Raw genomic sequence first — 24,544 nt, 5'->3', positions numbered from 1 at the left:
ACAGGGACCTGCGGGATTATCGTCTCTCCCGCCGGCGGCGGGGCGGATGCTGCCGGTGTAATTGGTATGCTGCAGCTCACCTCCCTCTCCAGCCTGATACGCTCATCACACATAAAACTGCTCTTTGTCAGCTGCTGCCACACTGCCGGAGCTGCCTTTAACTCCTCCAGCCCCGGGGCTGGCTTTCCCCAGGGATGTCGGGAGGCAGAACCTGGTGGCAGAGCCAGGATGGATGGGATGATGTCCTGGGTGAGCAGCAGGATGCAGGATGGGACCCTCCACACCTGCAGGGAGCAAGGGAGGACCCACAAAGCTCCCTCTGCTCAGCACCCCTTTATTAATAACCTGATGGTGCTTAATTAAGAGCAGAATGAACCCTTCTGCGAACCCACCCTCCAGCTGTGCCCCACCCGGGCTCTCCAGCAGTGCTGCCCATCCAGGGGCACCTCACAGCACCCAGATCTGATAAATCCTTTATTTTTAATCCCTGACACAGCACTGGGGCTCTCCGACCACTGGGCCTGTTCCCTGAGAGCATCCCAAAAGGAAACTCTCCTAGAGATGTGCTTATGGAGGTGCAGGGTGCGGCACCAGCTCCACCCTCCTTTCTTCACGTGTCTGTGACAGGACAAAGATTTAGGGAGGCACCAGCAAGAAAAGAGACTGGAAACTCGCAGGACTTGGGGCCAAACCCTTCCAGCATCAGCTCTGTGCATCAAGCAACTGGTGGCAGGATGCTGAAGGCCACATGGTGGCTGTGACACTGGTCCCAACCTGGCAAAGGATCAGGGCCACAACCCCTCGAAGCACAGGATTGTCCTGGGGCACGCACAGCTTGACCAGACCCAAGGGCACCTTTGCCCACGCTGTCACCCCCAAAAGAGTGACCAGCAAACAGCAACAGGCTCCAAAACACAGCACCATCCCCTTGTGCTCCTCCTGGAGACCCCTCAGAGCAGGCGGAGCCCCCACGTCTCCGTGTTCACCCTCCTGCCATCCATCCTGCACGGGCAGCAGGAAGGGGACACCCCAAATTCACACCCTGAGGGCACGAGTGGCAGTGGTGACAGCAGCCACCAGCCGCACCCACTGCATCCAGGGGCTGTCACTCCCAGCCTGACTGTGCCAGGAGCAGGGGACAGGACAGGTCAGTCCCCAAGGGATACTTCCCCAGTGGAGATGCTGGAGTGGAAAAGCTTCAGGATCTTTCTTCTCCAGCATCCTGCCACCCGTGCTCAGCACGAGGCTGCCCTTTGCCGACATGACCATGCCCAGGAGCCACCAGGGTTTGGGATCCACTGAGCCAGGTCCCCCCACCCCGCTCCGGAAAGGGGGCTTGGGCACACTCACACACTGACCATTGCTCCGGCCGTCCCCGAGCTCCCCCTCCAAGCCCGGCCCTCCACAGCGAGCCTGAGGCCACCATCAGAGGGTGACACCGTGGTCCCACCAGCTCCTGTGCCCTTGGCCGGCCGGTCGCTGCCGTACCCCGAGGAGCTCCGGGCCGCGCTGCCGCTGAAGGACGAGGGGCTGCGGGAAGCCGGCAGCCCGGGACCATCTCCCTCCCCGGCCCCGGCCGACGGCAGCCCCGAGCTTCTCCCCGCGCCGGGGTTTTCCGGCTGATCCACCATCGGGGACGGCGTGGACAGCTCGGACACGGTGCCCGGCTCTGCTGCGGAGGAGCACGTCCAGGCGGCGCTGGAGCTGGGATCGTCGCTGCCTCCTTTCCCCCAGGCATCCAGGGCGCTGCCGGCCTCCGGCTCCCTCCTGGGCGCTGCCTCCCGGCCGGACACGGCGCCGGCCGGGGACAGGAGCGTCCCGGCACGGCCATCGGTCCCTGCCCGCAGCGGCAGCAGCACCGCCCGGCAGCTGCCGCTCCTCTGCAGCTCGACCAGCCGGCTCACCGCCTTCTCGCAGTCCTTCTCGGCCGGGTTCTCCAGCAGGCGGGCGATGACGGTGGTGCCTTCCTCCCGGGAAGCTCCCGCCACACCCGGCCGCTGCGGCTCCAGCACCAGGCGCGCTTTCTGCAGCTCCCCCTGGAAGCGCTCCTTCACCTGCACGATGATGCCGGGGGGCAGCGCCGCCGGATCGGGGTCCCCGCCGCCGGGCCGGCTGCCGAGGGGCTCCTCTCCTCCCTCCTGCCCAGGGGCTGCCTTCCACTCGGGCGCCTCCTCATCCTCGGCCACCTCCAGCGCCGGGGGCTCCTCCTGCGGGGCCGCCTCCGGCATCGCTCTCCTCTTCCCTCTCCGCCTCCGTTTGAAGCGCACCCTTTTTTTGGGAGACAGCGGTGCCTTCCCCGCGGCTTTTTCCTTCTGCTCTTTAACGCAGCCCAGCGAATTCCCCATCTCCTCCTGCTCGGCGCCGGCAGGAAGGCGGCTGAGCGAGTCGCCGGCTCCCGAATAAATCCCGAGCCGGGCTTCATCGGATCAAACGCCCGGCGAGCAGCGCTCCGCCGACTGCCCCTCGCCGCTGTCCCCTCCCGCCAGCCCTGCCGCCACCGCCGCCGCTCCAGACAGCCATCTTACAGCCTGGGCGCTGCGAGAAGACAAATTCAAAGCATCTCACTGCAGTTCAGAAATCACTTGACCTAAAAGCAGAGGGAGCGGGGATTGGCTGCGGCGTCCTTCTCTCCAAATATGAGGTAATTGGAGCACGGCCCTTGCCAACACAAACAGGGAGCAGGAATCAGGCAGCGGAGCGAGGAGGGGAGTGGGAGAGGCTGGGGAAGACGGGGATAAAACACAAAACCTAAGGAAGGTTGGCAAAGGTAGAATAAAGGAAGGGGTGGGAGAGAAATGGGAAGGGAAAAAAAAAAAAAAAAAAAAAAGCAGGGAGGAGTCAGAGTGACTCTGCATGCTCGCCAGCCGGCTCCGCAGGGCTGCTTCTCTCCAGTTCGGAAGGTTTGCTCCTTAATTCTTAATTGCGGGAGCCCCAAGAGCCCAACTCGTGTGCTCACGCTGCTGCCAGGCTCACCCAGCTCGGGGCACACAGGTGTCCTGGGGACCCAGCTCGGGGCACACAGGTGCCCTGGGGACCCAGCGTCGCTCCAGGGAGCCGCGGCCAGGGGGTCCCAGCAGGAACGGGAGCGCGATGCTGCCCAGCCCGGCCCGGCCCCAGTCCTGCCCCTCTCCTGTGGCTCCTGCCCCAAACGCCTCCCAGGGCAGGGGTTTGAGGAGCATGGAGCACCCCAGCTCTGCCTGCCGGCTCCGAGGGACCAGGGTAGGGTAACACGGGCCAAAAGGGGGGTTGAGACAAAAATTGGGGGAGCAGGGGGCATAAAGATGGGGGGGGGGACTGAGCTCAGCCCCAGAAAGCAGGGAAACATCCAGTGAGGAAATGCTCAACGGGGAAACGCTCAACAGGGAGCAATCCAGAAGATGACTAAGGGAAACCAGCGACCACAAGAGGTCCCAGGGCATGGGAAAAGCCCCCAGGGCGCCGGGGGACCCCCCTCCCCATCACCACACCAGAGCTGGCAGAGCCTGAGCTCCACACCAGCACCATCCCACCCCAAACCTCTCCCGGGGCTGTCCCTGCCGCCTGCCCCCAGGCAGCAGCACTGGGACACTGAGGGAGATTAAGAGGTTCACAATGGAGCCACAAGCCCAGAAAAAATCCCGTTAGTGCAGCGGGAGCAGGACACGCAGGCTCGCCAGCACCCGCCCTGCTCCCGTGTCACCCACCCTGTCCCCCACGCCGGGGTGGCAGTGTCCCCTCCCAGCCAGGCGTGGAGGGGACCCAGGACCTCGTGATGTCCCTCTCCTGCAACAGAGGATGCACCAGGGCTGGTTGACCACAAGGACAGCAGGGACAAGATGCCACAGGCAGGGCCCCGCTGAGATGACAGTGACTCATCAGCATCCAGAGCCTGACCCCGGCTGCTTCCCAGGCCCAAAGAGCCTCGTCAGCAGCCTCACACCCAGCTCAGCCCCATGCTGCCCCCAAAAGCCTCTCCCCGAGGCACTGCCCGTCCTCCAAAAAATACAATCTTCCAGTGCAATCTTCCTTACGAGTCTCGCAGCCAGCGCTAGTCCTGCCTGGAAGGTGCCAGCAGGGATAAGGCAGGGAGCTGGGACACAGCAAATCCCATGGGCTCGGGCCCACAGAGCTGGTGCCACGTGGCCAACGAGCTGCTGACAGCAGCACTGCCCAGCAAACCCCAAATGCCAACGCACTGATGGCCACACGTCACCCCCTGAAGCCATCAGAGCTACAACTGGATCATTTGAAGCTACCAAAGACCCAAAACTCGCTCTTCCAACAGCATCTCTAGCACACAATTGCTGGAGACAGTCCCAGGTCAGGGCACTTCTCCCATCCCTGTGCTGTCACCCAGCTGACACGTTCCATCCCAGTGAGAACTTCTGTGGCTGCACCGACCACCCAAAGGGCCAAGGGTGCCTTGGCATAAAAGCCCTGGCCCCTTCCAAATTTACTCTTCTCCTCCAGAGACTCCAGCTGAGCAAACAGGCACGGCCAACAACGCGGCACACAACCCATCATTAATGATTTCATTATGCAAATGACAAGAAGGAGGCTGTTGCTCTCCCGGCACGGTCTCCATGACACTGCCGTGAACCTCCAGACCCATCCACGTGCTGACATCTCCATGGAAAATGCAGAAAACAAGGATTCCACTGCCCCGGAGAGACAACGCGCTCCCGACGCCCGCCCCGCGTCCTCAGGCAAGAAAATCCTACCTGGAAGTGGAGGATGATGGTCCAGATGAGCCCCAGGGTGAGCTTGGGGTTGCCATCCGTGATGTCATCATTGCGGATATTCACCAGTTTCACCTGGAAAAAAGGCAAACGGGGTTAAAGTTGCCCGTCAGTCTCACCTGGAGAGCAGGGGGACACGTCCCCCCACCATGCTGTCCCCAGGGCCACCCCGGGCACTCCAGTGAGGAGCAGGCACACAGGAAGATCCCAGCGCTTCCCAAAGAGGCAGAGATGCCACCTCATCTCCTGGCTCAGGGAGGATTTTTCCATGTTTCCAGCGCTCTCCATCCTGAAGTGCTTTCCCAGCACTTAATGGCTTTACCTCAGCTCACGGAGCAGCGTCCCCGAAGCCCTGAGTGCTGGTGCATAATTGAACAGCTACAGACCACGGCAAAAAGGGGATGACCAAGCTTTAGCTCCAGCCTGGGCTCAAAACCCAGCTCTAATGAAGGCAGGAACACCCTCGCTCCTCCCCTGGGGAGTCCCCTCTCCCCAGCACTCCACGGGACCCCACGGATCATTCCCCGGCAGGAGAGTCTGGGGTAAGATCCCAGCAAGGCCACCACACTTCAAAGGAAAAAGCTGTTTCATCCAAGTGGAGAAACAAGTTCCCCAGAGCCCTCGGCAAAATGTCTCTATCAAGGAGCTGAGGAGGAGGAGGAGGGGGGCTGGAAGCAGCTCACCCTCCCTGGAGTAGGGAATGTGCTCAAATTTATTCCATGCCCTCAGGCCAGCAGCGAGGGAGAAAAGTCTCTGCTTCAGCATGAACTGGTTGCATTTATCACCCTCATCATCATCACCTTGGCATATCTGGGAGCATCACAGTGGGGAGAACCCGACCCAACAGGCAGAACAGGACACCCAGCCCCTGGGGCTGTGGGGGTTCCACCTGCAGAGCCAACGAGTCTCGGGATGCATCCCATGGCTCCGGGCGGGATCTGCCCAGGGCTGTGCAGCCCGGCTGCTCTCAGGCACTGAGGAGCCAGCAGCTCCCAAAAGCCCGCTGGAGAGAGCCCGTCCTCCAAAAACCGGATTATAAACCCATGCTGATACCCAGAGGAGTGCCAGCCCCGAGGTCAAGGCTGTGTGGGCTGGGCAGAGCCAGCTGCCACATGTCCCCAGAGTTGGTGGGAAGGCACAGGCGTGCCACAGCCGCACACCCCCACAGCAGGGATCCGCCAGGGAGCCCCAGGGGAGCCTTTCTGGGGTGCAGAAGTGACATCTGCCAAGCCCTCCTCAGAGCTGGGGTCAGGTCCCTCTTTCACAGTGGTTTTTGTGTGCAGGGGTGGTTCCCCAAGGCACAACACCCACGGGGAAAATCCCCCTGCAATCCGTCCTCCATCAGCGCCACAGAGACGGGCACACCCCAGCACAGGCTGCTTCTCGACTCCTTCCAAAGCCTCAGACAAGACAAAGAATGCACAAAACCACCCAGCTCTGCTGGATGAGCTTTTATCAGCCCTCACCTGTCGCTGCTTCAGGAAATCCAGGGCAATCTGCACGTTCTGCAGGCGGTGGAAGCGCATCCGCCCCTTCTCACGTGGCTGCAAGACACAGGCAGCAGTTTTAGGTCAGGCTCGTGGGGCTGGGCTGGGCTGGCAGCACCCCACATGCACAGTGACCCCCCCGGGAGGTGTCAGCGTGCTGCTGTGACCCCCCCGTGCCCCCACACGTCCTGCTCTACCTTGTTCTGGAGTAAATAAGGTCAGTGCTACGCACAATCCTGCTGGAAGGAGGTTAAAATGCTCTGCTGGGAGATGGAGGTGGGAAGATGCTGAGATCCAGACCTCTGCTGAGGCCCCGAGGGTCTGTGTGCAGGCCTGGCTCAGCCTCTGAGGTCCCAGGGCAGGATCTTGCCCAGCTCAGGGACAGCCAGACAAGCTGGGAAGAGGGCTCAGCAAAGAGGTGGCCTCAAACAGGGACAGAGTCCAGTTTGTCCAGGTGGAAGCAGAGGCAGGACAGGAGGACTCAGGACAGGGGACTCAGGACAGGGGGCTCAGGACAGGGGGATTCAGGACTGCAGGTCCCCACTGATGGCAGAGGAACCCTGACCTCAGCACCAGCCCCTCCAGCTCTTCCCACACATGGCAGGGGCTGCTGCCCCAGGTACCTCTGAACCCCTTGGGAAGGGGCACAGGAGACACCCTGGGCCTTGCCCATCCCTGCTGAAGCTGAGGGATTTCCAGAGGGTTCCATCAGCTGAGCCACGGCCAGGGAAAGGGGATGGGTGGCATGGAATCAGCAGGAGCAGGAGGAGCAACACCCAAAAAGCAAATCCCAGCCTCAAGACGAGGAAACACCAGGATGTTCATGGAATCACAGGAGCTTCGGGTTGGGAAGGACCTTAAAGACCAACTCATTCCAGCCATGGTGGGGGGACACACCCCAGAGCCACGTTCTGAACTGCTGGGACACCCCAAGTGCTCCGAGTCACCTTCCTGCTCCAGCCTGAAGGGAAGAGCCCTGTCAGCAAGGAAGAGTTGTCTTTGCAAGGGGAAAAGCTGTCACTGGAAGGGGAAAATCTGCCCCTGACAAAGGGAAAATCTGTCACTGCAAGGGGAAAATCTGTCACTGCAGGGGGAAAATCTGCCCCTGCCAAGGAGAAGAGCTGTCCCTGACAAGGAGAAAATCTGTCCCTGCCAAGAGGAGCACCTCCAGGGCTGCAGGGGACCACCAGGAAGGTGCCACAGCCCTCTCCAGGGAGGTGACACTGCACAAGCACATTGTCACCCCGAGCACAGGGGCTAAAAAACACACCTGGGCACATTTTGGGGTCTGAGCCTCACCTGGGGCTGTGCCGTGCTCGCTCCCACCCCAGTCCCATGCAGGATCCCAGAAGGTGCCCGTGCCCAGAGCCTGTCCATGCAGTGCCAGGTGTGCAGCCCTCAGAGCGGCCCCGAGCAGCGTGCGGGAGCCGCCCCTGTCCCCTCCCGCCCCGTGGAGGGGACACATGCTGTCACAGCGGGTGGGTGGCGTGTCCTGCCTGCAGGCTGACCCTGCAGCGCTCACACAGACAATCCAGAGCCTGGGAACACATTCCTGCTCCAGCACAGCACCCTGGGGAGGGTTTCATCCCAAACCCTGCTGGGTTGGATGGCACTGGATGATCTGGTGGCACTGCCAGGGAGCCGCTGCCGTGGCTGGGACAGGCTCGACCTACTTCTTCATCATCATCATCTTCCTCCTCCTCGCTGCTGGCACGGCACCAGGCCGGCGCTGTCACCAGGCGAAGGCTCCACTGAGCTGGTGGCTCTACAGGCTAAGGAGGACGGGGAGGGTGGCACGGCAGGGACGCAGGATGGAAACCAAAATGTGACACCCGGGCACGAGGAGAAACAAAAAGAAAAAAAAAAAAAAAAAGACAGCAACAGCACGGGGTGAAGGCGGCTGGGTCTCCAGCACGCCCCGGGTTCCAACACTGGAATCCCCTCCTGCTTTTGGAGGGGAGGAGCAGGAAGCTGGCTGGATCCCAAGCGGAGCGATCCAAGTTTTCAGCCCCCACAAAATGGGATTTGGTGTCTGCCGAGGGTACGGAGGGACGTAGGAGATCTTTGCCCAGATCCTATTTCTGGGGGAAACTAAAATAATTCCTGCTGTGCTACGGCGATGGGGATCTTCCCAGAGCTGAGGGAATGTGTCAGTCAGAGAGGGAAGAGGAGGAGGAGGAGGAGGAGGAGGAGGAAGGAGGGGGAACTCCACGATGCTCCAGGCACCAGGGACTGCTACAAACCCAGGAGCTGAGCATGAGGCAGGAGTGTCACATCTGAGATGAACTGCTGGGCACGCTGCCACAGAAGCAGTTTTGGGTCAAATTCTGCTGTTTTCCCTGATTTTAAATGAGGAGCCACACCTGGAAGGTGAAGGTGTGTAAAACCTGGCAAGGAGAGGGCTCTACCCAAGGCACCATAATCAGCTGAGAGACCAGCCTGGGGAACAGGGGTGTGAGTAACAATAAATAAATTTAAAAATACAGTGATAAATACAATAGTAAATCATAATATTCATGGTAATAAAAGAAACAATGACAGACATTTGAAACTGAAACCATGGGGTGAGAAAAGACAGCTGATGGCTGGGGGTGAAGGGGAGCAGGGAGAGGTTGGAGGGGGTTTAGAGGGACTCCAGAATCCCTGCCCAGCCCTGGGGACTCACCAGCTTCACTCCTGACAGCACTTCCAGGAGGGAGATGAGGTTGTGACCATCTCTCAGGTCTTCATAGAGGTCATTGATGTGCTTGCGCACCTGGGGAGGGGAAAAGCCATCAGTGGTGCCAAAATCATCACCAGGGAAAGCAAAATCATCACCAGGGAAAGCAAAATCATCACCAGGAAAGGTAAAATCATCACCAAGGAAAGCAAAATCATCACCAGGGAAAGCAAAATCATCACCAGGGAAAATAAAATCATCACCAGGAAAAGCAAAATCATCACCAGGAAAGGTAAAATCATCACCAGGGAAAGCAAAATCATCACCAGGAAAGGTAAAATCATCACCAGGGAAAATAAAATCATCACCAGGGAAAGCAGCTTTCCTTTCCCAAACGGCCTGGCAGAAGCTGCTGCCAATTTCACACCCAAAACCCAGCTGTGACACCATCTGCACCCCAGGTAACCCCCTGATACCGCAGGAAGGGCAGGAATTTAACCTCTGAACTGAACTTCTCCCATTCCTCCCAGCACCTCCCAAAACACAGCTCCCACCTGGCAGCAGAGCAGCTTCCCAGGGGCACCACGTGCAGCCTCAACACCCAGACCTTGTCCTGGGGTTTTACCCTCTTGGGAATCCCTGGATATTTTCCCCCAGCAGCCTCAAGATTTTTCTCTGTTTTTCATTCCTCTGTAAAGTTTAGGAAGCAGCCAAAAGCTTGGCACAGAGCTTTGCAAAGCTGGCAGGAAAACACAGCTGGGACACCTAGTGCTCAAACCATTTTTTTTTCCTCCTTTTTTTTTTTTTTTTTGGCAAATGGAGAATTAATTAAAACCCACTCAGCATTAACCAAGAAAGCAGGATTGGCACCTCATGGTGCCATGCTAATCCTGCTTAACAAATTTTGGCTCCTGTCTCCACCCTGGAGCATCCTTCAAAGGACAAAAATGCCCCTTTTTCCTGGCCAGAAGGTGCAAGGAGGGAGTCAGGGTTTCCTCCTTTCCCCCAGGATGCACAAACCTCGCGTTAAGCAAGGATCAGGTGCCCAGGAGGGAAAGGCAATAAAAGGGTTGTGTGGTGATGCTACAGTGCCCTCCAAAGGCTCCAGCACATTTCCAGCACGCCCTGCTCTGCTCTGCCTCACACGAACACTCAAAACAAACAGTCCCGGCATTAAAAAACCCTTTAAAACCTTTAAAAAGGCATTTATCTGCCAGTCCCGGGCTGCAACAGACAGAGGGGTGGTCATTTCAGCGGCTTTATAACAAAATCCGTGACTCTTACCTTCATCAAGTGTTTGTTGACCCATTTAGTGAAGGTTTTCTTTTGGACTCTGTCCCGTTCATCTGTCAAAAGGAGACAAAGGCAGCTCTTGGTCAGTGGTTCTCATGCAGAAACTCAAACGACTTTGAAATGAGGGGAAGAGACAGAGGGATCGCCCGGCGGTGCCAGCGCGGATCCCAGGCGGGCACAGGGAACAGAGGCAGCTTATTCAGGGAATGCTGCGGGATGGGGCCGTTCACGAGGCTCCAGCACATCCCCCGGGCAGGGAAATGCAGCTCAGAACTAAACACACAATGTCAGAACAAAACACACCTTTTTTCTTTCCCCTCTGAGTATAAGGATACTTAAGGAAAGCAGCGTGGATGACTGGGATAGGTACCACCCGGAATTCATCCCCCCTGTGCCTCCCCACATCTCCCAGAGGCAGCACAGGGGGGTTTGCCCAATTTTAGGAGGGTGTCCCCCTCCCCTGGCCACCCCCAGAAGGCTTTAGGGTGTTACATAAACCCCCAGATGTCCCATACCAGGCCCTGGCCGGGCGTGCAATTAGCAGCTTATTCCGCCCCTGTATTTTTGGTTCATTGGATTGCCAGGATTTAATGTTTATTTCTGTCCCACAGCTCAGCCCTGGCCGGACACTGGGAGCTCTGAGCGCTGTCAGGACAGGGTGACAATGTGGGTGCCATCCCCGGGGGGTCCCGGTCCCCAAGGGGTGGCAGGGGGACGGGATGGGAGGTTTGTGGTGACGCCAAGCAGTGATGAGGGAGCTCTAGGCAGGCTTTTTGCTCCATGAAAAAATAATAGCAGAGGAAAAACACAGGCAAACAGGCGAGAGGAGATGGTCCCACAGGGCAGGGGGTCCCACTCAGCTCCCCAGGCAGCGAGGGGGGCTCAGGGCAGCCCTGTGTCCAGCAGGATTTAACAACATCACCTTGGAGCACAGAGAGATCCCCAGCACCAACCCCGAGCACTGCATCTCCAGCCCAGAGGACCCCATGGATATTTCGGGAAAGGACGAGCCCTGCCCACCCAAACACATCTCCGACATCGGGGTCTACCAGGCAGCAGCACCCCTTGCTTTGGTTTTAAGTCAAAAATGGAGAAAAAGGAGAAAACCAGCATCTCCCAGGCCAAGCTCCCCAGGACAGCCCCAGAACCCCCTCCTGGGATTGGGGGGGTCGCTGGGGGTCCCTGCACAGCCCCAGGGACCCTCGGGAAAACCCCCCGATGTCTCCATCCACGCAGACTGGAAAGCACCACCCCAACGTTCTTCCTCTTCCTCACCCACCCTGCGGCTTCCCCCTCCGAGAGCAGCGCCAACACGTGGCACAGGGTGACACCAGCCCAGCGTCACCTCCCCGTGTCCCCACTCCGTCCCCAGGCCACGGCACGGAACCAGGTGCCAAAAACCCCCCTCGGGCTGAGCCACATCCACCCTCGCTCCCCATCCCGCCAGGCTCCAGCCTTGGCACGGCTGGCAGGAGCCTCAGAGCCGGCCGTAGGAAGCCGGCACTGCCGCTCTGTTTTTAGGGATTTTCCTTCTCCAGACGCCTCCAGAGCCGCGGGGTCACATCCCTTCCCCGCTCCGGCGTCCGGTGGGGATGGACGGAGCCCGTGTGGCCGGGCAGGGGGTACTAACCGATGCAGCACATGCGGCACACCAGGCAGGCGCTGAGCCGCCTCTTCTCCCCGGGCAGCAGCCGCCGCTCCATCGGCCCGGCCCGGGATGGCGAGCGCCGCTCCGGCCGCAGCGGCAGCACCCGGCCAAGGGTCTTCCGACGGCACCGCTCGGCGACCTCGACCCCGGCGGGTGCGGACGGGATGAGTTCAGGGCCGCAGCTCCTCCCACCGAGCCGCTTCCTACCCGCGGTGCCCCCGGCGAGGCGGGCAGCGCCCGTTCCTCCTCCGCGCCGCCGCCGCCAGCCCCGCACCGCTCCCGGCTCCTCCAAACCCTGCCCGGCAGCGTGCTGCTGGCCGGCAGAGCGGCTGGGAACACCCCCCGGCAGCGAAAGGGCAGAGCTGCTGCTCCCCCCGGCACCGGGGCGCCCAGCGATGCCGAGCGCGGAGCGGCTCCCGCAGCCCGAAGCCCGGCGGGACCGGGATGCGCGCACGGGCTGGCCCCGCAGAGCCGGGCGGCACCGCCGGCCGCCTCTCGGCTTGTTTGTCCTCGCCTTGTTTTCCAGTTAATTGCGCCAGGGACGGGAGGGACAATGCCGGGCTGTTCTCCGCTCTCCCCGCGGCTTCTGCCCAAATCGTGCCCCGCTCCCGGCGCTCGGCACGCGGGGAGATAACGGGAGCCGCCTTATCGCCGCCTCTCTTCCTCTTCTTCTAAATATAATCCCCCTGCAGCCCTTCTGCCGGCCGCTGCCCCGGCCTGCAGGGCGAGAGGAGCCGCGCCGCTGCCTCGGGGAGGTGGCAGCGCGTCCCCGAGCATCGCGCCGGGACGGAGGATGGATGTCACCGTGGATGTCACCGGGGGACAGTCGGCAGCCAGCCACCTCCAGCGCTGCATCCCAGAAGTGCCCACGGCCCAAAGGGTCCTCCATGAAATCCCTCTTCCCATGTCCTGCAGAAATGGGGGGGTTTCCTCTGGTTTTTTTGCCCTGGCTCACCTCCTTCGGGTGGTTCCCGGGTTCTAACCAGATTAAACCTCCCCAGCCCCAGGCCCGTGCTATCAGCTGAGCTAATAATAATGCTGGTTACTGCTTACTAACAATATTAAGGCATTGCAAGCTTATCTCTGCCGCAGCTAATCTTTTCCAGAGTCACCCTGACAAATAACTTGTTGCAATCCCCCCCATGCTCGTCCTCTCCCTGGTCTAGCAGAGGTTTGCTGGCCTCAGCCACCAAAAACCACCCTGTCACCATCCAGGGACAGTCAGCAGAGCCACAGCGGGCAGGTAGGGCAGGGACAGAGGGAACATTACAGGGAAAAGGAAAAGAAAATCTGTCCCACTCCAAAAACAAGGTAGTGGCAGGAAAAGGGACTGCAGAGCCTCAGGTCCCTCAGAGCACAGAGCAAGGGCTGGTGGCAGTGACACAGGCAGCAAACAGAGACCATGAGCAGGATCAGACGTGGTTTAATCCCCTCCCCACCTCCTCTCCCAACACTGCTCACCAGAGCTCAGCTCACGGTTCCCCCAAAAATGGGGATCCCAAAGGAACACTGTGGCACAAATCCCCCCCAGAGGCTCAAGGGGCATTGGTGGCTGCTCAAGAGGAAGGTGACGCTTGGGGCTTTTCTTCTGCTCTTGAACTCACCCAGTGAAAGGAAACAGGGAAAACCATCCTGCCCCACAGCTGCTGAGCACACAGCTGAGCACAGAAAGCAAACCTCCCACTCCCCATCCCGCTGGACCTCAGCATCCCCCGGCACTTTCCATCATCACAGGGATGGCTCCCACAGGTGCTGGGTGCCAGAGAAGCCCCCCAGCACCACCAGAACGCCCTGCACAGACAATTCCCTTCCCATCTGCCTGCAGCAACCTCTGTCCTGGCAGCCTGCCTGTCCCCAGCAGCTCCCAACACGTCCGGCCAGGAGCTGCTGCTCCTCCCAGATCTCTCCTCCATCATCACCGGCCTTGCTCGCTGCCACACTCCATCCCTGTGTGTCTCCTCCTGCCTCGGGCTGCTGCCAGAGTCCATCCCCAGCCCCAAGAACCAGCAGGATAAAAGGTGCCTGGGCAGGCACCATCCCTAATCCCAACCCTGCCTTGGCACCCTCCATCCCACCGATACCCGGTGCTCCCTGGCACGGCCTTCTGCCATCCTTGGGAGGGAACCAGGGGGTTTCGTGCTGCCCACCAGCTCCTGGAATAAAGTTGGGAAGTGGCTCCCAAACTTTCTACTAGGAATGAAATTGGGAAGTGGCTCCCAAACGTTCTACTAGGAATGAAATTGGGAAGTGGCTCCCAAACTTTCTACTGGGAATGAAGTTGGGAAGTGGCTCCCAAACTTTCTACTGGGAATGAAATTGGGAAGTGGCTCCCAAACTTTCTACTGGGAATGAAGTTGGGAAGTGGCTCCCAAACTTTCTCCTGGGAATACAGTCAGGAAGTGGCTCCCAAACTTTCTACTGGGAATGAAATTGGGAAGTGGCTCCCAAACTTTCTACTGGGAATAAAGTTGGGAAGTGGCTCCCAAACTTTCTCCTGCTGTTAAATCCACAGGGACACAGGAGACATCAGACAGGGCACTGATCTCACAGAGATCTCGAGGATATCTCCAAGCCCACGCCCAGTGTGAAAGTGGGATTAAAAAAGAGCCAACCATGGCCTAAAGGAGGGGTTGGTTACTTTAAAAAGCCAATTTTTTAAGCATTGAAACGCAGAGTTTTCCCTTCAAAACAAGCAAAGAATGAGACTGTGCAGGGGGCTTTTTGAACCTGGCACTTTTGAGAGGGGGGATATGCAAAAAAATCTGGCTGGCTGAGGAGCACAAGGTATTTAAAACATGCTGGCTGCCAACTTGAGAGCTGACATAATCCATCATGACAACAGAGCCAACAGGGCAGGATTTACAGAGCCTTTCAACCCAGGGAGAGGAAACGGAGCCTGATTCAGCCTGGAAGAATGCACAAGAGATACCTGCGGTGGAAAAGTATCCAACACCCAGATATTTAATGAGGGAGACACCTGAGATGTGGTGATACAAAGGAGAGCAGGGCAGACGCTCAGCAGAGCTGGCTGAGCGTTGCAGAGCAAAAAACCTGCTGCAAAATGATCCTGGTCTTCCAGGATTGGGCTTTACCTGCCCTTTTCTGGGAAAAAGTAGTGAAAAAAACCAGGTTTTGAATATACTTGCTGCTTGCAACGCTGACTCCAGGATTTTTTCCCAAAAGGGGTGGATTTGGGAGGGGAAACATCCCTCCAAGTAGGATGAAGCAGCAGGTCAGCACGGGGAAGAGACAGCCCAGCTGGAAGCATCTAAGAGATCCCCAAATGGAGCCAAGAACATCCCTGGACAACACTGCCCGGCCATGGAGACAAATGGAGTGGGCAGGTCAGCTGGAGGAATTGCAGCAAGGCTGGCTTTAGTGGGTGACAGGGTGCACCCCGCATGACATTTGTGCAATTCCCTCCCAAGCTCCCCCTCTCCCAGTAGCTCAGAGGGAGAAAGGAAAAGCGGATCCCGGAGCAGCGCCCAGGGAAAAGCCTGCCCGGCTCTGCAGTCCCGCCCCTTCGCATGGAAAAAAAAAAAGGGAAAGAAAAGAGGGAATCGGTCATGGACGCGGGGAAAGGGCCCCATGCGGAGGCACCGGCGAGAACAAGCACGGCTGGAAAGAAAAGAGCGAGGAATCAAAACAAACAAATCCCAGGGGGAAGAGGTCGGGACGGGGAAGGCGTTACCAAGTCCTGGTCTGGGGCCCGGAGCAATCCCACACCCCTGTAACAAATCCTTGCCCTCCTCGAGCGGTCATGTGCGGGCCCCTATTTTGGGAAACTGAGGCAGGGTCAGCCCCAGCTGCTCGGAGAGGCCGTGCCAGCTCCGGGAGAAGCTCCCGGGGCTGCGTCTTGGCGGTGCTGGGAGCTGACGGAGCCGCCGCTGTCACGGACAGGGGTGGGAGCCACGGGGGCAGAAAGGAGGGCAGAACCCCAGCCACGTCTGGTGGGGCTGTGCCAGACAAAAAGCAGCTCCATCCCCCCTCATCCCTGTCACCCCCAGCCCCACACAGGCCGGCAGCGGGCGGTGAGGCCAAATTTAGGCTCTCAATATCCCCACTCGCGTTCGGAGCCCACTGGGGGCTCCCCATTGCCGCGTCCTCCTCCCTCCTCGCCACGGCCACGCCTGTCCCTGTCCCTGCCGCTGCCACGGCTCCTGGGGAGGGACAACAAGCCGTGCCCCGGTCGTGCCGGCCATCTTAGCGCTCCGTGCCCCCACAAGACCCCCCCCTTCCCTGCCCCTACCTTCCCTGCTCCGGCTCCTCCAGTACAGGACGCCGGCGATGCCCAGGACGTGGCTCAGGACAAAGGCAGCGGGGGGCAGATAGGAGCTCTCCGAGAGAGGCATCGCTTCCTATTCCCGGCCTCTTATCCCCAGCCCGGCTCCGACTTTCCTTCTCCTGCTGGAGCCCGGCATCGCCGGGAGGGTGAGGGGACGGATGGAGGGATGGATGGAGGGACAGAAACTCCCAAAATTTCCTGCGTGCGCCTCTGCCCGCAGCTGGCTGTGTCCTGTCCCCGGAGCTGGCAGGGCTTGGGACAGCCAGCGCCGCTGGGACCGGGAGATTCGGGAGCTCCAAGAGGGGGCGGGTAAAGGGAGAAAAGCGAGCGTCAGGCCGGCTCAAACATCTTTCCCCGGAGTTCTCGCGGCCAAACTTCGTCTCACCCCCCCTCCTTCCCTTCCCCGCTCGGTGGGGAGAGACGTCATCTCCTCAATATCCATTCCCAGCCCCGCTGGGAAGGAGCCGCGGCCGAGCCCAGGGGATATCGGCGGCAGCAGCTGCCCTGGCGGCACGGCCACCACGTCCCCGAACTCACGGCAGGGGGGGTTTGGGACAGGCACAAAACCTCGGTCACCCCCCCCCCCCCCCCGATGGGTGACAGTCAGCAGCGTCCCCTGCCAGCAGGCAGCCGGAGGTGCCAAGCGCAGTGGGACAAGGCAGGCAGAGCTTCCAGGGGCTCTCCGGGTGCTCGGGATGGAGCCAGCACCGTCAGGAAACTCTACCCAGCGAGGGAGCGACAAAATTTGGCCTTCTGGGGGGTTGAGGACAGCAAGCGTGTCCCCATCACCCTCCCTGGATGCTCTGAATAACATCAGAACACCCCACCGTGAGGAGACACCCCAAAAGATGCTCATTGTGCGCTTCCCCGCCCTCCCCGTGGCTGGCCGTCCCGCTTGCCCTCAGCATGGCACACCGTGCAGCCCAGCCCCATTTACTAACGGTTTGCACCGTGGTGTTGGGTGTTACTCAGGGTTTCGGTTCTTTTCGGAAACGCTTCCGCCGCCGGCGGTGCCAGGAACGGCGCAGGGAAACCGAGAGCAGCCGGTGCCCGCCCGGCCCCTCCGCCCTCGAAACCACAAGCAAACGGGCTGGGGAGGCTCCCACAAAGGCTGGATTGATCCCGCAGCCCCTCACACGCAGCACCGCCAGCTCCAGAGGGAGAAAGTGGCTCTTGGATTGAGGCTGGACGGAATTAAAGGCGCATTTCTCGCCGTTTCTGCTTCCCCAGGGCTCAGACAAGAGGGGGGTTGTTCTGCTGGGGCTCAGGGGAGCTCTTCAGGTGAGGGTGGCACAGGGCAGAGCTGCAGAGCATCAGCCTGGCTCAGGATGAGAGCCAGGAACCCCAGCTCAGGATTCACTGACCAGGAGATGCAGCATCAGATGCCATCCCACAGCTCCTGCTCCACATTTGGGAAACCCCATGAGGTTTTGCAAACAGAAATTTATATGATATTTACAACCTTGAGCGATTCCCCAAACCCAAGAGCCACCAGCTGGTCAGGCACACAAAGAGAACCATATCAAGCAAAACCCGGTAGACCCAAACACTGCCTGAAACATTCCAAAACCTGGCACAGGGTGCCCAGAGCAGCTGGGGCTGCCCCTGGATCCCTGGAAGTGTCCAAGGCCACGTTGGACAGGGCGTGGATGTTCCTACCCATGGCAGGGGGGATGGAATGAGATGATCTTTGAGGTCCCTTCCATCCAACCATCGTTCCCTGGGGTTCCTGCAGCCCCCACATCTTTTGGGACAACGAGATGGGTGACAAAAAATACAGAATTACCCCGGGGCTCGGCGCTGTTGCAATAGATTCTCCAGAGCTCCATCCCTGCCTGGATGAAAAACATCCTGGCATAGTTTTCCTCCAAAGACGTCTGCTTTCTGTTAAAGCTGCAGGAGGAATGAGCCACCACGAGGCAGGCACCAGGCCACCATAAATGGGCCCCTGGTCCAACCTGAGAGGGGCAAAGAGCCTCCTGCAAGGCAGACGAGAGCTGGTGACGTGATGGAGCTGGGATGTGCCAGAGGAAAAGGGCTCAGGAAGCAGGAGCTGGTTTCCCACATCCCCTCACCCCAGCTGCAACCACGGGGGCTCAGCTGCTCTTGGGTTTTTTGGGTGTTTCCTGCACAGAGGGGATGATAAAATGCACTGAGAGCTGCCAGCTGCTCCAGCTGGAGAAGGCTTTGGGTGAAATAAATTCTTCAAATATATGTAATTGTATGTAAATATATGTTTTTATTTCTTCTTATGTGTATAAATAGAATTTGATGGAATCGTAGAATGCCCTGACTTGGAAAAGACCCACAAGCATCACCAAGCTCAACTTTTGAATATATTTATATAAATGTATATTTATATCAATACATCCCTCTGCTGCATCAGGGCACCCTGGGGATTCCTGTGACCCCAAATTCCTCCAGCTCCCTTTAACACCATCACCCCGCTTTCCTTTCCCCGCTGCAGGAAGCTGGTAGGGCAGGAAGGAGGTGCCTGACCCGGGGTGTCAGGAGCCAGCATCGAGTTTTGGGATGACTCTGCCAGACTCTGGGGACCACCCAGCCCCGGATGCAGCCAGCAGCGCCCACACCCCCCCCTCCCTGCCATGGAAACCACCCCGAGCACCCAAAACACAAACAGCTCATTTTTAGTTCCTCGCAAGGCGGCTTTGCCCAGAAAGGAAAGGGGTGGGGAGAGGCCACATCTCCAACCGCCCCGCGCAGGAATTTGGGGAGGGCAGAGGCCCTGCCCTCCCACAGCGGGGTCTGCACCTTGCAGGGCACCCCCTTGACTCACAGGCTGCCCTGGGCAGCATTTTGCACCGGCCAGAGTGGTGGGAGCCCAGCAGAGCCCCCCAGCTGGGTTTAGGGTACCCCACAGGGTACCCCACGGGGCAGCTGGGGGGGTGTGGATGCTGAACCCCCTCGCTGCTCCCCGGAGCTGAGTCACGCCAAGCTTTGGGTGTCCTGGGCTGCTCCTCCCCCCTCCATGTGCCTCCCCAGTGAGTAATGCTCAGGCGACAGAGATCAGCTCCCGGCTCAGCTCCCGGCTCCGGCATCTCCTTATATGACCGGAGAAGCTGCCGGGGCAGCGTCGCACAGGAGCCGGGCACAGCCCCCGCGTCCCGGCACCGCTCAGGGCACCGAGGCTCCCTGGCATCGCTGTGGGCAAAGCCTCCGGGGTGCTCCTGGGTGCCGTGGCCTGGCAGAAGGCAGCAAAAGCTCCGTGAGCTCCGGCCAGGGCTGCGCGTCCCAGCCCGGGGAGGTGGCAGCCAGGTGGCACTGTGGAAACGCTGGAGCGGGCATGGCTGTGACACAGGCAGAGCTGGCACCCGGCAGCACCGAGCCGGGGGGAAGCATGGCCGCGGGGCTCTGCCTGCACCCCGCCGTGCCCGGGTGGGGCAGCGTGCCCCCAGTGCCCCCCGGCTTAGCCCAGCAAAGCCCCCCCCATTGCCTGCAGCAGGAAAAAGTGGGCATGGGAGCAGCTGGGAGCGCCCCGCAGGGATTCTCTGCCCCAAAGGGCCATCGGGGTCACCCCACCCTGCCCACCGGGCACCCCGGTTCTCAGCCTGTGCAGCAGCAGTGCTGAGCACGCACAAACTCGCGGCTGCAGGAGGAGCCAGATTTCCTGCCGGGCTTCCTCAGCCAAGCTTTCCCCCTCTCTGTTGTTTTTTCCTCCTTTCTGGGAGCTTTAGGGGCAAATCTCAGTCGGTTGTGGCAGCGCTGAAAATCGACCAGGAGGGGAAGGAGAGTCCAGGTTTTTGGATCAGGGATGATCACAGACAGCGTCACCCAGGGGCAGGTGGGCTGAGGAGTGTGCCTGGGCTCCCGGGGGGCTGGAGGGGGGCACAGGGCTGGAACAAACACAGCTCCCAACCCTCACCCAGGGGATGGAGGACATCCACCCCCTTCCAGAGCCTAGCTGAGCTCATTCCCCCCCTCCGCAGCATCACACCCTCCTGGCAAACCACAGCAAAGGCAGCTGCGGACAGACAGACAGACAGCCAGCTCAGCAAGGCCCATCCCTGGCTGCCGAGCGCTGCCGCACGTGCCAGGGCACCCCGTTCCGCCGGCAAGCACGGGCACGGCCCCGCCGGGGTGCGGAGCCCCGCTCCACCCTGCCCGCGGCGCCAGCAGCCTTGGGAAAGGAAAGCCAGAACAAAGATGACGTTTCTTCTGATCCGGGCTATTAAAAACAAGGTGGAACGAGGCAGGTCACGGCTCCCGATGCTGCCCAGCTCCTCGGCTCCTGCTCCCCCCATCTCCTCCCGCTGCCGGTGAATCAGCGGCCCCGGCGTGTGCGGGCACAGCCGGGGAGCCCTCGCCAGCCGGCTCCTGGCACAGCGGGCACATTCCCCACGTTCAACATTTCCTTCTGGCTTTCATCATCCCCCGGCGGACACATTCCTGCTGGGAAGGACGGGGAAAAGCCCGCGGGGTCCCGTGCTGGCCCACGGGCATCACCACCCAACTCCAGCGAGGCAAAAACCAGGACTGTGGAAAGACAGACAGCAAAGCTCTAGGAAATCAACGTCCCAAACACAGGGAAAAATTGGGATTTTGGCTCTGAGTATCCCTCTGCTGCTCCCCATTCGCACAGGAATAGTGGAAGCTTGAGCTGGGATTCATCTGGATTAACCAGAGCAGCTCCATCCCACCCAGGGCTGGGGGCTGTTCTGCACCACTCCCCCCAGTCTGCACCCTGAGGGCAGCACAAATCAATATTTGCCTGCAAATGCCTCACAGAGGAGCTTCCAAAGGTCAGCAAAACAAGGGGGGAGAGAAGGGGCTGGGAGGAAACCTCGGAACCCCCCCCAGGCACCATCAGCGATAAAATCGGAACCGAGCGAAAGGAAGCTCCGGTGATAAGAATGGAGATGTTCCCTTTTCCAGCAGACGTCTGGGCACCAAAATTAGAATAACATCTTTTAAAAAAGACAAGACTTCCCTTCCCACAGCCGGGCTGGCAGTGCTGCACCGGGGGGGGGGACGTGGGAAAGCACCCCAGGACCCCCTGGCTGTGGGATACAGAGGTGGAGGGCAGGGATCGAGGTCCGAGGCAAGGCTGGAAGCAAACATCATTCCTGCGGCTTTCATCCCGCAAAGGCAAACAGCTGAGCTGGACGGCCACCTGCTCATGACTTAATCATTCCCCAGCAGCATGAACTCCTGCTGCCAGGCTGGAGGGCAAATCCCCCAGCACGCCAGCGGTTGTGGGGTCTACGGGAATGCGACATCCCAACCGGGGCCATCCAAAGGGACCAACTCTGGTGAGACGGACAGAGCCAACAGGAGAACCCAGGGCCTCGAGAACCTCAAAAATAACTCAGGAGGAGACCGTTCCCTGCACAGCAGGCTCAGGAAGAGGCTCCCACATTTCCTGCAGGAAGAGCAGCTGGCATTCCCAAAGCATCACCTTCCTTTCCTTGCTGGGGCTCACTTTTTGGTGCCCCAGACTGAGCGCCTTTCCCAGGGGCACCCACCCCCAGCCCTCCATGCATCCCCCAGAGTGCCCCAGCTCCCTGTGCCCCTGACACAGAGCCTTGCCCACGAGCCACGTGCCCACAAAGCCAGCCCGGACACATCTCATCCCGACTCTCCCCTGGCCTTTGGAACTCTCCCTGCAGCCCGGGAGCCAGCGTCACGCTGGAGGGGGGGTGATCTCACCGCTGCTTTCCCAGCATGACAAACCTCCCTCCATCCGCCCTCCCCAAGGCTGCTGGGACTCTGCTGACGCAGCAGCTCAGGCATTATTTCATCGCTTCCCACTTCTCGGAAGCCTCCCGTGGCTTGTCACCCCTGCGAGGACGCTGGCAGCTCCCGCTCGTCGAGTGATGCCGTGAAACTCACGGCCACGTAACCACGGGAAGCACCGAACCCCGCGGAGCTGGCACGGACTCGGCGGCATCGTCCTGCACGGGGAGGGCAGGAGGGAACAGGGACAGGCACTGGGGGCACAGATCAAAGCCGCACCGAGAGCTCGGAGCCATCCTGGACGCACTGGGAAATGCTGGGTGAGAGGGAAGAGGTGAGGATGGGGATGCACAGGGAAGGAAGAGCAAAGGTCTCCTGGTAGAAAACAGCCACGGGCTCCTCAGGAGGGAGCCCTGGGCAGAGGAAGGCTTGCTCGCACACCCACGTGCAAGAGGACACACACGTCTGCACGCCTTCCCAGGGGCCTGTGCTGACACGAGAGGTGGCTTCTTTCCCAGGCCGGGGGAGGAGGAGGAAGGCGATGCCATCTCCGGGTCCCTCCCTGCCCCTCCGGCCACGGGGACACCTCCACAGAGCCGCCGCCGTCTCCGCGGCTGGGTAAACACCCGCTCCAGAATTCCCAGCACACCCCGGCACTGGGGGGAGAAAGCCATGAAAAAAACAAATCCCCCCCCAGAAAAAAAAAAAAAAAAAAAAACCACCAGGAGATTTGATAGAAACCCCGGCAGAGGGGAGAGGCACAGGAGAGCAACCCAAATCCCAAATCCTGCACCCGCAGGAGCCGAGCAGCAGGAATGCCCCGAATGCCGGAAAAATCCCCCAAATGAAGCCTCAGACCCCAACCCCTCTTGGAGGAGGCAGACCCTGCTGTGCTGTGGCTCCTCGGGGTGCAGAGCTGCTCGCCAAGCCCCGGGAGAGCCGTGGGGAGCCGAGGCACCGGGATCATCCCCGGCAGCTCGAGTCCAAGCTTTGCACTTCCCACAGCAGCGGCTTAGGGAGCAGCAAAGCCGGGGGGGGCGGAGGGATGGCCGGCATCAAAACTCCTTTTTTCTGCCAGCTAACAAAAGAGCCGGTGTCTGCGCGGGGAGGCTCGTTATTCCAACGCCAAGCAGAGGCTGCTTGGCAGCGGGGGAAATAGGCAAATGTTGGGCTAGCGGGAACTGGCTGCGCTTTGTTTGGGGGCTGCTGTGTTTGCACAGGCCCCACACAACGGGGGTGTTGGGGCCAGGGGGGTCAGGGCTGGGCTGTCCCCTGGCTATGGCCACCAGCTCCGGTGGCCTCGTCCTGCTGCCCACAAATAAAGCACCGAGGTCACGCTGCCCAAGGCGCTGTTAGGAAGTTGTGGGTCCCCCCTTTTTTCTCCCCAGGTGTGCCCCAAAAGGCAGCTCAGGGTCCCCCCCAGCCTCGCCACGCTGCCAACGCGAGGACGGCGGCGGTGGAGCCGGAGATGTGCAAAACCCCCTCTGAGAAATGGAGGTCAAAGAGAAGGAAGCAGCCAATTCCCTCCTCTTCCTCTGCAGATGGAGGGCAGGCAGCAACCTTGAGCCCTGATCTCATTAGATGTCCCAAACTAAGCAGTGTGAAACCTGATTAGCGCCGGCCCGGGAGGCGGGAGAAAGAGCGGCGGCTTGCTCTGCCAGCCAGCCCCAGCACCCTGCCTCTGGAGAGGGGGATCTGAGGAGCACGGCACCCACAGCTGCCTCCCCACAGCACCCAGGACCTGCTCCTGGTCCTTCCGATCACACCCCAGGTCATGGCCGTGCTGTGCCCTGAAGTGATGCTTCATCCCAGCTGCTCCCGCCAGCTCCCGGCCAGTTGGCCTTGGCATGCAGCAGCACAGAGAAATGCAGGATTAAAAAAAAAAAGGGGGAGGCAGGAGCCCAAAACTTCTGTTCCCTAGAGACCTGCTCTCCTGCAGAGAAACTTAATCCCTGTTAAAAAGCAAATGAAATAATCCAGTTGCTAACACTGCTCTGGCCGCTCCGTTCAAGCCCCAGATCCGCCGGACCCTTCCAGCCTGGCCCAAACCCAGCAGATTCCCTCAGCAGGGCTGAGCCGGACCTGTCTGGGGCTAAAACCATCCCTGGCACCACAAAGCAACGGTGGGAAAGCTGTAAATCAGCAGAGATCCTCAGTTAGGGCACAGCCCGTCAGTGTCCCTGCCTGGCAGGGCTGCCCAGGGGACACCTCAGCGCGTGGCCGTGCTGGAAAAGTGTCCCTCACCCTTTCCCAGGACACACCAGCCCCATCCTCCTCATCATACACAGGGCTGGCAGAGCCAAAACTCACCCGGGCCTCCACCCAGGGCAGCCAGGGAAGATGTTTGCCCTGGGTCTCTTATCACAGCCGGCCACCTTGGGCGGCCCTGTCTGCTCCTCGGGGAAGCCACCGCACGATGGGACAGCAAACAGCGACAAGGGGACGAGCTGTGGCACCACTCCAGCGCTGTGGCAGGGCAGGATGCTGCTCCTGCCTTTGCTCTGACCACACACACATCCCCCGGGCAGCAGAGCCAGCACCTAACACCCAAATCCCTCCCTTTTAACAGCAGAAACTCAGCGGGGCTGCAAAATTCCTCACTGCGGGCACACGCGCCACGGAGAGGTGACAGGAACAAGCACGGACCCACTCCTTGGTCACCGGGGAAAATCTGAGCCCGGTTCCCCTGGGGAAAAGCACGTGGCAGCTCCAAGGTCAGATGGAGCCAGATTAGCTGGCACTGCACGGACAGGGCCGAGG

The 24,544-nt window shown here is 60.1% G+C and overlaps 1 protein-coding gene across 36 annotated transcripts in view; it reads right to left on the bottom strand.

The window, feature by feature from the left end:
- Positions 1-24,544, bottom strand: part of MACF1 (microtubule actin crosslinking factor 1) — a 138,511-nt gene that overhangs the window by 94,090 nt on the left and 19,877 nt on the right. For 17 of the 36 annotated variants that reach the window (XM_038161069.1, XM_038161066.1, XM_038161061.1 and 14 more), the window contains exon 1: positions 1,359-2,495. In XM_038161069.1, the coding sequence (XP_038016997.1) occupies positions 1,359-2,345 (987 nt within the window). In that variant the 5' untranslated portion in view covers positions 2,346-2,495. Of the gene's footprint in view, positions 1-1,358; positions 2,496-4,700; positions 4,794-6,184; positions 6,263-7,878; positions 7,978-8,870; positions 8,961-10,148; positions 10,211-11,787; positions 12,792-16,054; positions 16,335-24,544 lie in introns of those variants that run through there. The other 19 variants (XM_038161077.1, XM_038161078.1, XM_038161097.1 and 16 more) reach the window with 6 other exon arrangements.

The sequence above is a fragment of the Motacilla alba genome, chromosome 23 (assembly GCF_015832195.1).
Source record: "Motacilla alba alba isolate MOTALB_02 chromosome 23, Motacilla_alba_V1.0_pri, whole genome shotgun sequence".
NCBI classification, from domain to species: Eukaryota; Metazoa; Chordata; class Aves; order Passeriformes; family Motacillidae; genus Motacilla; species Motacilla alba.
The sequence above is the reverse complement of the archived record's forward strand: the minus strand, read 5'-3'. Positions and strand labels throughout refer to the sequence as shown.